The sequence below is a fragment of the Elaeis guineensis genome, chromosome 13, assembly GCF_000442705.2.
Source record: "Elaeis guineensis isolate ETL-2024a chromosome 13, EG11, whole genome shotgun sequence".
In the NCBI taxonomy this organism is placed as follows: domain Eukaryota; kingdom Viridiplantae; phylum Streptophyta; class Magnoliopsida; order Arecales; family Arecaceae; genus Elaeis; species Elaeis guineensis.
This window is the reverse complement of record NC_026005.2, coordinates 5,401,429-5,415,634: the sequence shown is the minus strand read 5'-3', so window position 1 is coordinate 5,415,634 and position 14,206 is coordinate 5,401,429. Positions and strand designations below refer to the sequence as shown.

Sequence of the window (14,206 nt, the reverse complement as noted above, 5' to 3'; positions counted from 1 at the left end):
GGTTGTCTTTAAAATATGTAATGAATAAAAATGACATGGATTAGAGAATGTCACATATACATAACTATAATGGGGTTGTCTAAATGTTGAGAACAATAGAAATAGGTCAAATAAGAACTAGACATACTCAAAATGTAAATATATGGATGGTAAGAATGATATTATCTCCATCCAATATATCATAAATCTTTAGGAAAAGAAAAACATAATCCAATGTGAGCAGGTTATAGAGCAATAGCAAGCTCATGTTGTTCCAAACTCAAAAAGCATATACAATATCCCCACTAGATTCATCATCATCAAAGTCATCAGTATCTGTTGCCCTGTCATCAAATGTACTAGCCCCAGATGTTTGTCCACCACTAAGATTTGGGCCCTTGACAAGCTTCTTTGCATCCTCTATTGTTGACATGATTTCATTAATGCTTTGCATTGGAGTATATATGTCATCTTGTAAGTCGCTCTGATATCCTTCAATAAGCTCCTTCGGTAGGTTTTTCAAAAACCAAGGGTGGCTTTTAATCTCTTGCATGGTTATTCTCTGTAGATTTAAGGAAGAAAGAGTTTCAATAAAAATTATAATACAAGGTAGTACACTTCAAATTTTTATGATGTTTGTAGCTATGCTAGAATAACACCAAATGTCACAGGTAATTATACGATTTGATTAATATCAAATCAAACAGCAGGCACTTCCCATGTTCTATTATGCGGAAATGTTTGATAACCATTACCTGTTTAGGATCAGCAATAAATATCCGAGATAAAAGATTTTTACATTCCATTGATATCAGAAGATGGTCTGGAATTGAGTACTGTACGTCAAGTATTCTCTGCCAAAGTAAATGTTTATTTGGTTAAGCAATACGTAGGTGAGAATGCAATTGGTTGTTTGGACGGATATGATCTCTATATATATTAAAATAAAATATTAACCTCAAATATTCTTTTAATATTTGTTGGGTCACTTGGATCTTCAAATGGATAACTCCCAACCAGCATCACGTATAATGCTACTCCACATGACCAAATATCTGCAATCTGTAGTTCTTGATAAAAAATTAGTATGGTTTACGATAAAATGAAATATAAATTATTTTTAAAAATAATATAAATCAACTTACCTTTCCATCATATTCTTTTCTAATTATAACTTCTGGAGCAATGTAAGCTGGTGTGCCTACCGTTGATTTTGGCTGAGAGTTCCACACCAAAGACTACAACCCCCACCCCAATCAATAAAAAAAAAACATAAATGATGGTGGCATTGGATAATAGTTAAACCCAAGAATAGTTAATAATCATAAATAACATTCAAGAAGCATTAGGCTAAAGACAAAGATTTGGTATTTAGAAAAAAGTATAGAGAATCTCCAAAAAATTGAAATGAATTTATATCACTAAAATTCAAAAAATAAATAACAGTAACTTGTAATTTAAAACTATTTCTTGAATTAGCTATGGCCAATTTTCTAAAAACTAAATAATGACTAATTGAAGAAAGGCATGATTTGTTTAATTACCAATAATAATTTGAGAACTTTTTTTTTATCAAATTGAATAATAGTAATGTATTTGTATTCAAAATCAACTACCTTGGAATAGCCAAAATCGCATATTTTGATGTGAGGTGCTTCATTTCCATCCAAAAGGGTGTTTTCTAGCTTAAGATCCCTATGGCATATTTGCTGCGATAAAATGATCAAATATATTATCTCCATACTCTAATAATAAAAAATAAAATTGTTTAAAGGACTTACCATAGAATGGCAATAGCTAACACCCGATATTATTTGTTGAAAGAAGAATCTTGCCTGTTTGAAATGTCATAACCAATAAGTAGATCATAAAAAAGACAAATTTAGTTAAAAAACAAATTCTTTTATAACAATTTATTCAATTTTCTATACCTCATTTTCATTAAATCTTTTTGCCTTGGATATCCTATCAAAAAGATCACCTCCAGCAGCATATTCCATGACAATGGCTAAATGTGTAGGCGTTAACAATACCTAAATGAAAAGATATCAATCTAAAATATAAAAAAGGAAGAAAAAAGAGACATACTTTTTATAAATACCACCTTCTTTCCATAAAGAAAACTATATACTATTTTTTAAAAGTATTTCTACTAGCTAATCAACCACACTTTGATTCATATTTAAAACAAATTACATATTATAAATTTTAAATTTAATGCGACTAGAATGTCTTCATCCATATATTAGGATTTATTTATTCATTATTGAACAATCCTATCTTTATATAAAAAAGGAAGAGTAAGATAGCCAATTTGTAAATTTCATTTAGGATATTATAAATGATATTAAATCTTTTTTAAAGCATATTATATTAGAAAATAAATTACTCATATTCTAGTATTTTTTTTATTGGATTCACTATATTTTATTTGATCTTTGTACCCTAATTATAAATAATATTAGATAATGATATTATGACAGACTCTCTAAAATATACATATCACTAGAGAAGTATTTTGATTTATCAATATAACTATTTATATTTTACTTCTACAGTTGTACTATCTCATACCAACTTCTTAAATAACTAATATAATATTATCCGATATATAATTATTGCATGTGATCATTAGAGTCTTAATTTGATCAAGCATTAGAGAAATACTTGATCAAATTAAAATATCTTATAAATAAATAAATATTATATATTTTTATTTTAAATTATTTTTAAATAAATTATTAAATTATTAATTTATCTAGTAGTCATTTGATTAATTTTTAATTATTTAGTTATTCTTTTTATTGTATTTTATCTTTTTATTGGACTTATATATTCTTATTGTCAATTATGTACACTCAATAGAGCATTGGGTATATGTTTAAGCTTTAATTTATAGAGTTTAATCAATAAAATAAAAGTAATTTAGAAAATTAAAATTTCTTAGATAATAAGCATGAGGGACGCATCTCATAAAGATTCATTTAGTTTTAACAAAATATACTCTTAAAATTAATATTCAGTATACAATGAACTATTCAAATATTAGTAAAGAGTCATTCACTTAGCATAGAAAAATGATTATGACCTTCTTTTAATTATCAAAACCTAATTAATATTTATGTGCATGGTGAAACCAAACCATTTCTAACAAAATCCACATAAAAAAAATGGAACAACCTTTATCTTTGATTGTCTAAAGAACTTGTTTAAGTTTTCTATCATATTATTATATATTTTAAACATTCTCAAACTAGTTATACTTATATGATAATACTTCACATTCATGTCAAAGGGATATTTTCATCTCTTTGATAACATATAAAGTAGTTTATACATAAAATTATGGATATATTAGGGCTCTATCACTAATATAGCCAAAATTATGCAAACCAGCAAATTTAGTATTTAAAATATATCAAATAAAATTAAAAATTATTTTAAAAAAATCAAAAACTGTTTGTATCATAACTTTAATGTTTTAATAAAAATTTTCAAAGAAATATTAGTCAGATATGATATTGATATAGATCTAAATTTTTTATTTTAAGTTGTATATCTTTTTTTATTTTAGTAGATTGTATTTTACTGAGATGACTTGATATACTATAGAACAAAAAAGTAACGAGCAAAATGATATAAACATATCTTAAGAATGTAATTAAGCATTTAAATAAAATTATCTAAATAAATTTTCACATATTATGCTATCTCATACCATAAGAGTATAATTAAGCATTTAAATAAAATTATGTAAATAAATTTATCCATATTATAATATCTCATGGTTGTTAGATAATATTAGCTTCAATATAAATAAATAAGTATTATTATCCGAAGTTAAATTTAAATTTTAGTCTATTTACTTGCAAATAAAGATAATAGAAAAGAGATCAATATTTATCTAAGCACTCTAAGAAAAATATCAAGTATTCAACATATCACTAATTTCTAATGCTAATTTCAAATAAAAAATTCATAAATATAACTATTATTATGATTCTAAGTGGAGATATATTTTTAATTTTGTTATGATTTCATGTAGCAGTATAGAAAGTAGAGAAAATGCCATAAAATCACCACCATAAAGTAAAGAATGATATTATGATAGAAATGGTAATTAGTTAATAATATTATCATTTATTCATAAACTAACAAATGGTTGAATAAGAAGGATTATTAATACATAATAGATTACTTTGACTAAAATAAAATTATAGTATCTTAATAACTCATACTCATCATGGTCATAGTTTATATAAAGTTTACATTCTTAATGTGTAATAGTTATATAAATTTTATGATAGTTTGATTTCCATTTCTTCCAAGAGCTTCATTTAGTTGTACTTTTAATGTATCTTTTCTAAGCAAGGATAATACTAAAAATTGATAATATAGGTATCAGCCACTAATAGAATTTTAGGCCCAACATAAATCTACTAGAGGATTGTAAAGAGTAATTAAATATCTTAATAAAGATCTTTTCTTTATAAACAAATCAAAATAATATCGACCTTAATGGATGGAAAAGATTAATTATTTCAAAAAATGAGATATAAGTAGAGAAATAAATCTAGATAAAGAGTTAGATATTCAATAAAGTTTAAAAATTATTAGATTTTACATCCATATGTCTATATAAGAACTAAAATAATGATTCTAACTGTAGCAAGAATAAAACAAAGAGAATAAAATTTACCTCCTTAAATCTTACAATATTTGTATGTTTCAGTACTCTATGGTTAATGATCTCCCTTTGCACATTCTCATTAATCTGTAGATCAAAATAAACAAATATGGTAAAGAATTATTACAACTAGTATGAACACATATCCTATAAACTAAGAAAAAATCCCAATCTAAATATAAGCTTGATAATAGAAAATTGTTGATAAAGATAAAGATACAACTAAAATGTAGATGCTAAAAGTAATGTTTTATGGTAATATCAAATTCAGTTAAAATAACAAAAAAGAATAAAGCAAAGATTTACAAATCGTTTTCATCATTTTTTTATAACAATCTTTAATCAATATAGTAGAAGTAAGTACCTTCTGGTAGAACATAATCTTAAAAATTGACCTTCTAATATGATGTAAGGGTTGAAGAAGCAAGAAATGAAGGAGAGGGGGGAATACAAACCTTTTCTCCTCTCTCAATAAACTTTACAGCAAACAATTGCTTCGTCGCTAGATCTCTAACCAACTTAGTCATCCCAAAATTTCCAGAACCGATGTCTTTCAATATTTCATATCGTTCCATTTTGATTTAGAAATTTAGGAGAAAGAAGATTGAGTATGATCGATCATCAAATTTAAGATAAATAAGAGCAAGTATGATCTATCTCCACCAAATCTAATACTCTCAATCTGCTCCTTTCATGCTCTTTTTCTTTTTTCGAAGAATGCAAGAAGGAACAAGAAAGGGAAAGTATACGAGAGTTTCGTGGCTAAATGTGGACACTATCCGAGTATCTCAAGTCTTTAGCATTTATTATATTAAATAATTTATATTTTTAAAAGTTAAGAATGATCTTAATTAAAAAAAGCGGATCATAAGATATTTTATGAAGGATTACATATGCGGACATAAAATATGTTTTTACATCTTTATCCTTTTAAAAGGACATATTTGCCCTTAAGAATTTTAGATTTTTATAGCTTTGGTATAAAGAGTGTGCATTATATAGGTGGTCAAAAATTGTAAAAGCAAAAACATAACAAGGACTTGCCAAATATATATCTAATATGGAATAGCAAATAAATTGGGCATATAAATAAGAAATATTGATAGATGATAACTTAAAAGAACGAGCACTTCAAGATTCTTATTCCAAAGTCATTCTCCAATTGTAGTTAATTGTGACTTTCAGTTTTCTTATTTACTTGATAAATTTGATATCCTTTGATATATGGTGATGCTTGATCAAACTCTTGGAGTTATGACTAAAGCCTTCTCTTGTGGCTATTGAGTAAACACCATAGATCTTCATAATAAAATCAATGCTATCAGTAAAATACTCAAAAAGATCTTTAAATTTACTCAATAATCCAATCCATTTCGAAAAAAATAAAAAAAAGATGATTCCTAGAGAAGAAAGAATTTTCAGTTTGCTTAACTTGAATCTCGAAAAAAAATAGCATAATAATAAAACTGTGAAAGTAAGACTCTTAGTCCCCATCTTGTCAATTAATTTGTATAGACTATTACAAATTATCCATTTATTCTAGTGGTCAGCCATTTTAAAATCTATATCTTATTTTTCTTCTAGTTAAAAGAGTGTTAAATCCTTTTTAATGTCTTTCAATCAATGTATCCAAAATTATAGCACAACCTTTTTATATGTTTGTACTAGCAAGATCTATCCTTGAGAATTGAGTCGGATTTCCTTCCCAGCTAGAGTTGAATTTTTAAATAAAAATATTATAAAATTTTAAATTCAGATAAAAGCTAGATCATCAATTTTACCTTCTATCATATTAGCAATTCTTCCCAAATCAAGAGTTAGGTCCTCTAAAAGTTTCAATTATAAATAAGTCTTGGATGTGATGAATCTTGCTTCCAAAATATGATTCAAATCTATCCGTAATGCCCAAGTTGATCCATGATAGGTCCAGGTGATCCTCTTGGTTCAGGTGCATCAGTATATATAACTTCTAAGGCCTTGCATAGGATGATCTATGGGTGGATTAGTATTTGACTTATTAAAATACTGTCAATGGAATTGCAACCTAATTTTATATGTCAAGTCCTGAAGTTGACCTTTCAAGTATATTTATCTTGTTCAATTAAGAGTGAATGATTATTCAACCTCAACTCAAATTAATTGTTGTTGAGATCATTTGCCACAAAATTGAAATCATCTAATGCTAAGGTTGGGATGTCCCCTATGGCATCATATTTGATAACAGCTTACTTGGGATGCATTAATCAAACATAGGGCCATATATTGGCTAGTTTAATTTCAGCTTCACTTAAACTGAGATTTATCTCAAGAAAGATCTTCTGAAACAATAAAAGAGTCATTTACTTACACTAGGGTATAACCATGCCTTTCTTGTAGTAGTCATAGATTAAGCATGATTTATAAATTAATAAGGCTAGTTTGAACTCAAATCTTGTCAAAAGTTAAATAATTGAGTTCAAGATCCACTTAGTTACAACTAAGTTAGATGATATATACATGAGAAAGGGGCAAGATTTTAATGTCATAAGTGAGGTTGCAACAATGAATTATTTAATAATGCACTTTAGATTAATTTCTTTCACTTCTTCTCCAAACCCAATGCGCTTGGACAAAATATGTGACGACAACAAATGAACCAAGATGACAATTAGATTAATTACATCACAATTGACTTGGAAGGGATATTCAAACTCATGACCTATAGCAAACTTGGTTTAGAAAACATATAATTCTTCGCTTACATTCAAAATCTTAGTTTTTTTTTAATATGGATTATTGCTGCATATTAGACTTATCTTTGGTTAATAAATAAATATAATTCTATAAGATACATCATAAAAATATTAATAAAATGTAAGTTCATGCCTTATTACTGGATTATAGTTGCTCGATGAATTTACATATACTACTATTTGGCACATTTTATGTACATATTTTCAGGTGAAGGGAGCATTTGATGCATGGTTGTGATATCAATGACCAGTTTGTTTGGAGTAGAATTGATGAATAATATACTTCCAATTTTATATTATGTTTGTTTGTCTCTTGTCTTAGAGTATATTATAGGGTCATAGTTATTAAAATGGAATATAAACTAAGAATGAGGAGATGTGGGGGAAAATAATATATGGAGGTGGAGATTCATAGATCCCAAAATTTGGAGTTTTCTCTGTACAAAGATGCATTTAAATTGGATTTCTTCAAGTTGGACATAATTATTTGTACACAGCTTTTATTCATCTCTTCTCTATTTCAAGCTCCAGAGTTTTGACTCAAACTTGGAAGTATTGTTCATTTTACAAATCTATGTTGGACCACATCTCAAAGTTGAGCACAAGCCATTTCCCCTAGTTTAATAACTCCTACTTTACAGTCATTTATAAATAACCGCATCTTTGATATATAAATGATTACAACTCTCTAGGTCTAGTTAATTCTCTCTTTCTTTAAGAAGAAATATGAGAGAACTAAACCAGCCAAAAATTTGATTTCCAAGTTAGATAAATACTAAACATAATATTTCACTAGATAAGGGATCACAATCATCCTTATGTTATCTTATATGAGACTTATACATCAAAATTAAATCTCTACCTTACATTTATTTTTTTAAAAATATTCCTTTATACTTCCTTCTGAAAATATTACTAATAATAGAAAATGAATTAAACCCATGCTAATAATGGGTCTCTTTCATAATAGAGAAGGGCTGTCCTCTACGAAGTGGAGGCCGAACTCCGATCTAGGCCATACATATACGCAAATGCATAGACACATATATGTAACACAAACACTTACTATGACCAAATATATGCACACAAAAACTATACTACGGTGCTTTTCATGCCCCTAGAATTAATGTAAGCATTCCATGATTGGCCAATTATATGTGCACAAAACTATGCCCATCATGCATCCCATGTCCCTTAAATTAATGCAAGCATTCCATGCGCCCGCATATATCTAAAATTAAGAAAGAAAGAGAAGAAAGTTGTGTAAACTAAAACTTAGTATATCATAATCATCCACAATGAAACATAAATGGAAAACAGGGAGGCTAAGTTCCAGATTTATAAGGGTATAAATGTCATTTTACCTTTTCTTGACCTTGCCCTGAGACATTAGGTCATTGAACGGGGATAGTGTTCAAATCCATTGTAACTTTCATTGTTCAAAGTTACTTATCAGCTATGTGGCTTTACCTGGCATAAATTTACAGACAGTTTAGTCTTAGATGGAGGGAAAGTTTGACATTCGTCCATAAGCTATAAAATCTACCATGTACTGCAACTGTAAATTCTATTGGATCAACTCTTCTTTAATATCCCAATCTTCCAACACTAACTAAGGCAAAATCATGATTTATTGAAGGCACATATGTAAAAAGTCCTAACAAGTATCAACCCCACTGTCATTCTAAGATATTTAATTAGTACCATCACCAAACAATACTATCTTCTAGATACAAGACAAATAATTTTGTCCAGCTCTCACTATGCATTGCCATCTTAAAAATGGAGTTATGAAGGCCATCCAAGTGTTCCCATTATTATAAAAATCAACACAAACGGTTACTCCATCCTTGATCACTTCCCATCGATTGTAGAATTATCACAACAAATAAATCAAGACGTGGTTCTAGCACATGAGATGGAAAAAGGTTATCAAGGAGTAGGATAGGATGAAGACAAAATAATTAGAAGACCCTAACAAGTTTTGTCTGTTCATTTGAGAAGAAGGTCACTTGGAAGAACAAGATCGAGCCTTTCGAACTTTTTGTCAGTGAACCCGAGGCTAAGTAATGCTAAACTAACTTAGAAATGATGCACGCAAACATTACACATTTAATATGAAACTATATTATCAGGCCTTTTACTGACATCCTATATCTTCTCAAATATTAGCTATCAATGAAAGCTCTAGGATAACCTCATAGCTTGGTAATTCTTTTATGTGAGATCTTTATATTTGATTTGATTGGAGAAAGAAGGAAACAACTCTTTCAATCCACTCAACTTAGACCTCTACATAAGGTATTAGAGAATAATACAAAGAAAGGTCTTGAAACTTCTTTGCTTTCATTAATTGATGATAGAATTGATGTGAAAACCTCTATTTATACAAGTGAGGCACATATATCCAAATTTAAGTCAAATTCCTTCTTTAGTTAAAAGAAGAGAAAACTTTTCTTAAAATAACAAAGAATTTCTATCAAGAAAGTATTTAAGAGTCAGATCTCGAGTCCTATATTACATTTCCTCTTGAATGGAGAGATATATTGGTTACAAAATTATCTGAAAATAATATTTTTACTTCGATCAGCCTACTTTAAATCCTAGAAGTTATTAAATATTCACATCTATGAGATTCGATAAACCCTTCAAGGGTGGTAGCACCCTAGTATTTGTAAAAGCTTTGTTTAGCCATCTGGAATACCGATAACAAATATCATATGGGAAAGCTATGAATTTTGGAAGTTATGATTTGCATTTAAGTTCTGAATGTAGCAGATCTTGCTCCAAACCATATTCTAACCTATTTGAGGTGGTTAAATTGATCCATTATGGATCTAATGACACTCCTAATTCAATGATACCATAACATATAGCACTACTATTTAGATGCTAACTCCACCATTCAAATTCTACCCGAGTGTAGCACTACTATTTAGATGCTAAACTTATGATTCTATAAATTTTCCCCTAGTGTCGTGTCTTTAGAAATGATCACAATTTCTTTAGCAATGATCACAATTTCTTAGTATAAAAAAATGCAGGATCATGTGATATCAAAATCAACATGAACTAATGAACAAATTCCAGACTTGTAGAAAAAAGCAAGTTTTCATGAATTTTTGAAAGTAGTTTTACTCTTTGTTGGGTGTGCACTGTGCACTAATTGGTGGGCTTGATGTAACTTTCCACAGTAAACTTCGAGCTTAACATATGAATTCAAATCCATTCGTTGAGTATTTTCCTAATATATTTACAACTTAGAAAAAGTGATAAAACATGTCCTCCTAGCATGGAGGAGGGATATGCAATTAAGAAATGAGCTCCAGCTATCCTTTACTGGGATAAGGTAGGGTATTTTTTTTGGCTCTTCAATAAATCAACAGATGTTATTAGAATATTATACCACCCTATAATTGACATAACAATAACCATTGTAGGTTAAAAGATAAAAATGCCCTCGTCTTTATGGTAACTTCTAATATGAATCCCTTTATTTTAGCATAATTTCCTATTTGATTGCCGATTAGGAGTAATTTTTGGGATTAATGTAATATGAATTATTTTTTACTACTTTTATTTTGCTAGAGTCCTATATAAAAATATAGATACCATATGGCTGCTAATGCTGAATAAAATCATTATTCCCTTAGGTTACGTTTGGTGCATTGTCAGAAAATCTTGAAAAGTAATAATGTGGATTGCCTTGCATTTGATAGCTGGCAACCTATCCAGATTATTGATAATTTAATGTGGCAATCTGGATTACTATATTTGGTATGCTTTTTAGGTGGTAATCTAGATTGCTTCATGGGAGATAATCTGAATTACTTTGAGGAGGGGTAGCTATCTAAATTATCATTTCTTTGACAATATTAAAATAAAAATTTTAGATAAAACTGTTTCTCAAAAAAAATTACACAAAACCTATTGCCTAAACCTCCCCCCTCGCCCTCACCCCCCTCCGTGTACGCCCCCGGCCCACGGCTCCTCTATCTCCCTTTGCCTGTCCGTGACTCCTCTGCCCTTGTCCCCCATCACCCCTCCGTGGCTCCTCTACGTCTATCCCCACCATCCCCATGGCTTCACACGTGCCCACCCCCTTCCTACCCCACCAGTGCCCATGATTTTTCATACCCCTCGGTGTGCCACTTCTCCGTGCCACCACCACACCCACATCACTCTCATTACTTCTCATCAGAAAAAAAGAAGAGCACTAAAGTAAAATTATTAGGGATATTTTAAAAATTTGATTTCACATTACAGATAATTTGATTGTTATACCAAACATATCGATCAATATTTTCAGTAATCTTACTACAAATTATCTGTATATACCAAACACAGTAATCAACATTACCGATAATCTAATAGTGGTAATCTATCCTGAAGGCAATCCACATTACCTTCCAAAATTATATAGCGATGCACCAATAAATTATCACTATTAAATTGTTAGTAATATTGATTACTGTATTTGATACATACAGGTAATGTTGCAGTAAAATTATTGAAAATCTTGATTGACATATTTAATATGACAATCAGATTATCGATAATGTGAAATTAAAATTTTAAAATATCTCCAATAATTTTATCTTAATGCTCTTCTTTTTTTCTGGTGAGAAGTAATGGGAGTAATGTGGGTGTGGTGATGGTGCAGAAAAATGACAGGTCGAGGGATGTGGAGAATCATGGGCACTGGGGGGGTCAGGAGGGGGTGGAAGCATGTAGAGCCGTGGGGATGGTATGGACGGGCATGGAGGAAACAGAGGATGGTGGGAGATAAGGACGGAGGAGTTGCGGGAAGGCAAAGAGAGATCGAGGAGCCGTGGGCCAAGGGTGCACACGGAGGAGGATGGGGAGGAGGGGGGTTGGGTAATGGGTTTTGTATAATTTTTTTGAGAAATAATTTTATCCAAAATTTTTATTACAATATTATCAAAAAAATGGTAATCTATAGAGCCACCCCTTTCCAAGATAATCTAGATTATCTCCTATGAGGCAATCTGCATTATCATCCAAAAAGCATACCAAACGCAGTAATCCAGATTATCATATTAAATTGCCAGCAATCTAGATAGATTGCCAGCTACCAAACACAACTTTATGGTTATCTTGGAGGTCTGATCCTCTCAAAGTAGTCAAATTTTATTTTCTTCTTTTTTTCGATATGGTAGAATTGTATCATTTGGTAGTAGATCCATAGCAGAAGAAACTTATTTCCAATAGATTGAGAGACATACAGAGACAACAGAGATCCGAGATACAATAGCAACTAGTAGCGATATCAGAGCAGAACAAGCGACTCTCCGTCGATCATAATCGAGCTTTTGCTGATCTTGAGGCTTTGATTACTGGCTTAGATCTTAAATATAGTCAGATGCAGACTCAAATGCAGACACGATACTACTATGGTCGAGGGTTCCTCTAATGACAATAGGAATGGTAATTCGTTGCGATGAGAAGGGTTTAATTCTGAAAATCTAGTCCAACCTCATATCACAAGTATTGAATTTTCTCATTTCAATGACGAAGATCTGACAGGATGGATCTATCAAGCTGAGCAATTTTTTAAATTTAATCTCATTTTAGAGGTAGAAAAGTTTCATTAGCATCATTTCATTTGGAGAAAGAGGCCTTCAATAGTATCGATGGTTGGAGAAAAGTCCCTGTATCTTAGGAAGAATTTGTGGATGCTCTTTGTGCTCAATTTAATTCAAGTATATTCGAGGAATACACTGAGGAACTCACAAAGCTTCGTCGGTCCACTATTGTAAGTAAATATCAATCATATTTTGAGCAATTCGCTTAGAGCTGTCAAGACGGACCGGCCCACTCCAACCCGCCCCGACCCACTCCGACCCGTCTCTAAACGGGTCGAGGCGGGCTGGCCCGTTTAACTGACGGGTTGGAAAAATCCCAACCTGACCTGACTAGCCCCGCCATGGGCCGCAGGTTAAACGGGCTAACCCGCCAAATTTTTTTAAAAAAAATCTATAAACAGTAATATAAATTAAATTTCATATTCAATTTGAACTCAAATCAATTTATCAAAGTCTCACATCTCAATTCTTAGAGTCATAAAATAAAATTATCAAAATTAAACTAAATACTTAATACAACCCAAACTTAAAAGACTTTAAGTTTCAATTTTTAAACTAATTTAGAGGCAAATCAAAGTTTCAAAAAATTATCCTTCATATCATTATTGTGGTCCTCATCATTCAATTCTTCATCTTCTTCTCCTTCTTCATCAATTATCTCTTCAATAACATTAAAATCTTTTTTTAATATATATATATATAAAGAAATGGATCAGCCCACCCCGACCCGTCGACCCAAACGAGGCTGGTCATTTGACCCGCTTTTAAATGAATTTCTAAAATATAAATCTAACCTGTCCCATTTACATGGCAGGATGGGCCAATCCGATGGGTTCAACCCAAATTGACAGCTCTAAACTCTCTAATCAAACTGATTGCTTGCTCGAAGAATTTTTTGTTAGCTATTTTATTTGCGGACTTCAGGATGAGATTAAGCATGATGTGCGCATGTTTTGACCAACTTCCATGACTGCTACTATTAGATTGGCTAGAATCAAAGAGGAGCAATTGTTAGCCTTGCAAGAAATAGGTTTAGTACTCTTAGCCCATACTCTTCATTTATTGCTCCTAATGCAAAAACTCATCTTCCCCCTATTAAGCGATTGTCACCAACAGAAGATACGATTCGACGTGAAAAAGGGCTATGTTTTAATTATGATGAGAAATATGGCCTAGGGCATCTCTTTAAGATTCAATAATGG

General features: G+C 30.4%; 1 protein-coding gene across 1 annotated transcript; it reads right to left on the bottom strand.

Moving 5' to 3' along the window:
- Positions 1–259: 259 nt before the first annotated feature.
- LOC105056848 (serine/threonine-protein kinase SAPK2-like) lies at positions 260–13,302 on the bottom strand. Its single transcript, XM_010939183.1, has 10 exons — positions 13,288–13,302; positions 5,122–5,241; positions 4,679–4,753; positions 1,911–2,012; positions 1,761–1,814; positions 1,596–1,688; positions 1,125–1,217; positions 937–1,041; positions 735–833; positions 260–541 (listed from the first exon to the last, which is right to left on the bottom strand). Exons 2-10 carry the CDS (start codon positions 5,239–5,241, stop codon positions 260–262), a joined length of 1,023 nt encoding a protein of 340 aa, XP_010937485.1. The 5' UTR covers positions 13,288–13,302.
- Positions 13,303–14,206: the final 904 nt, after the last annotated feature.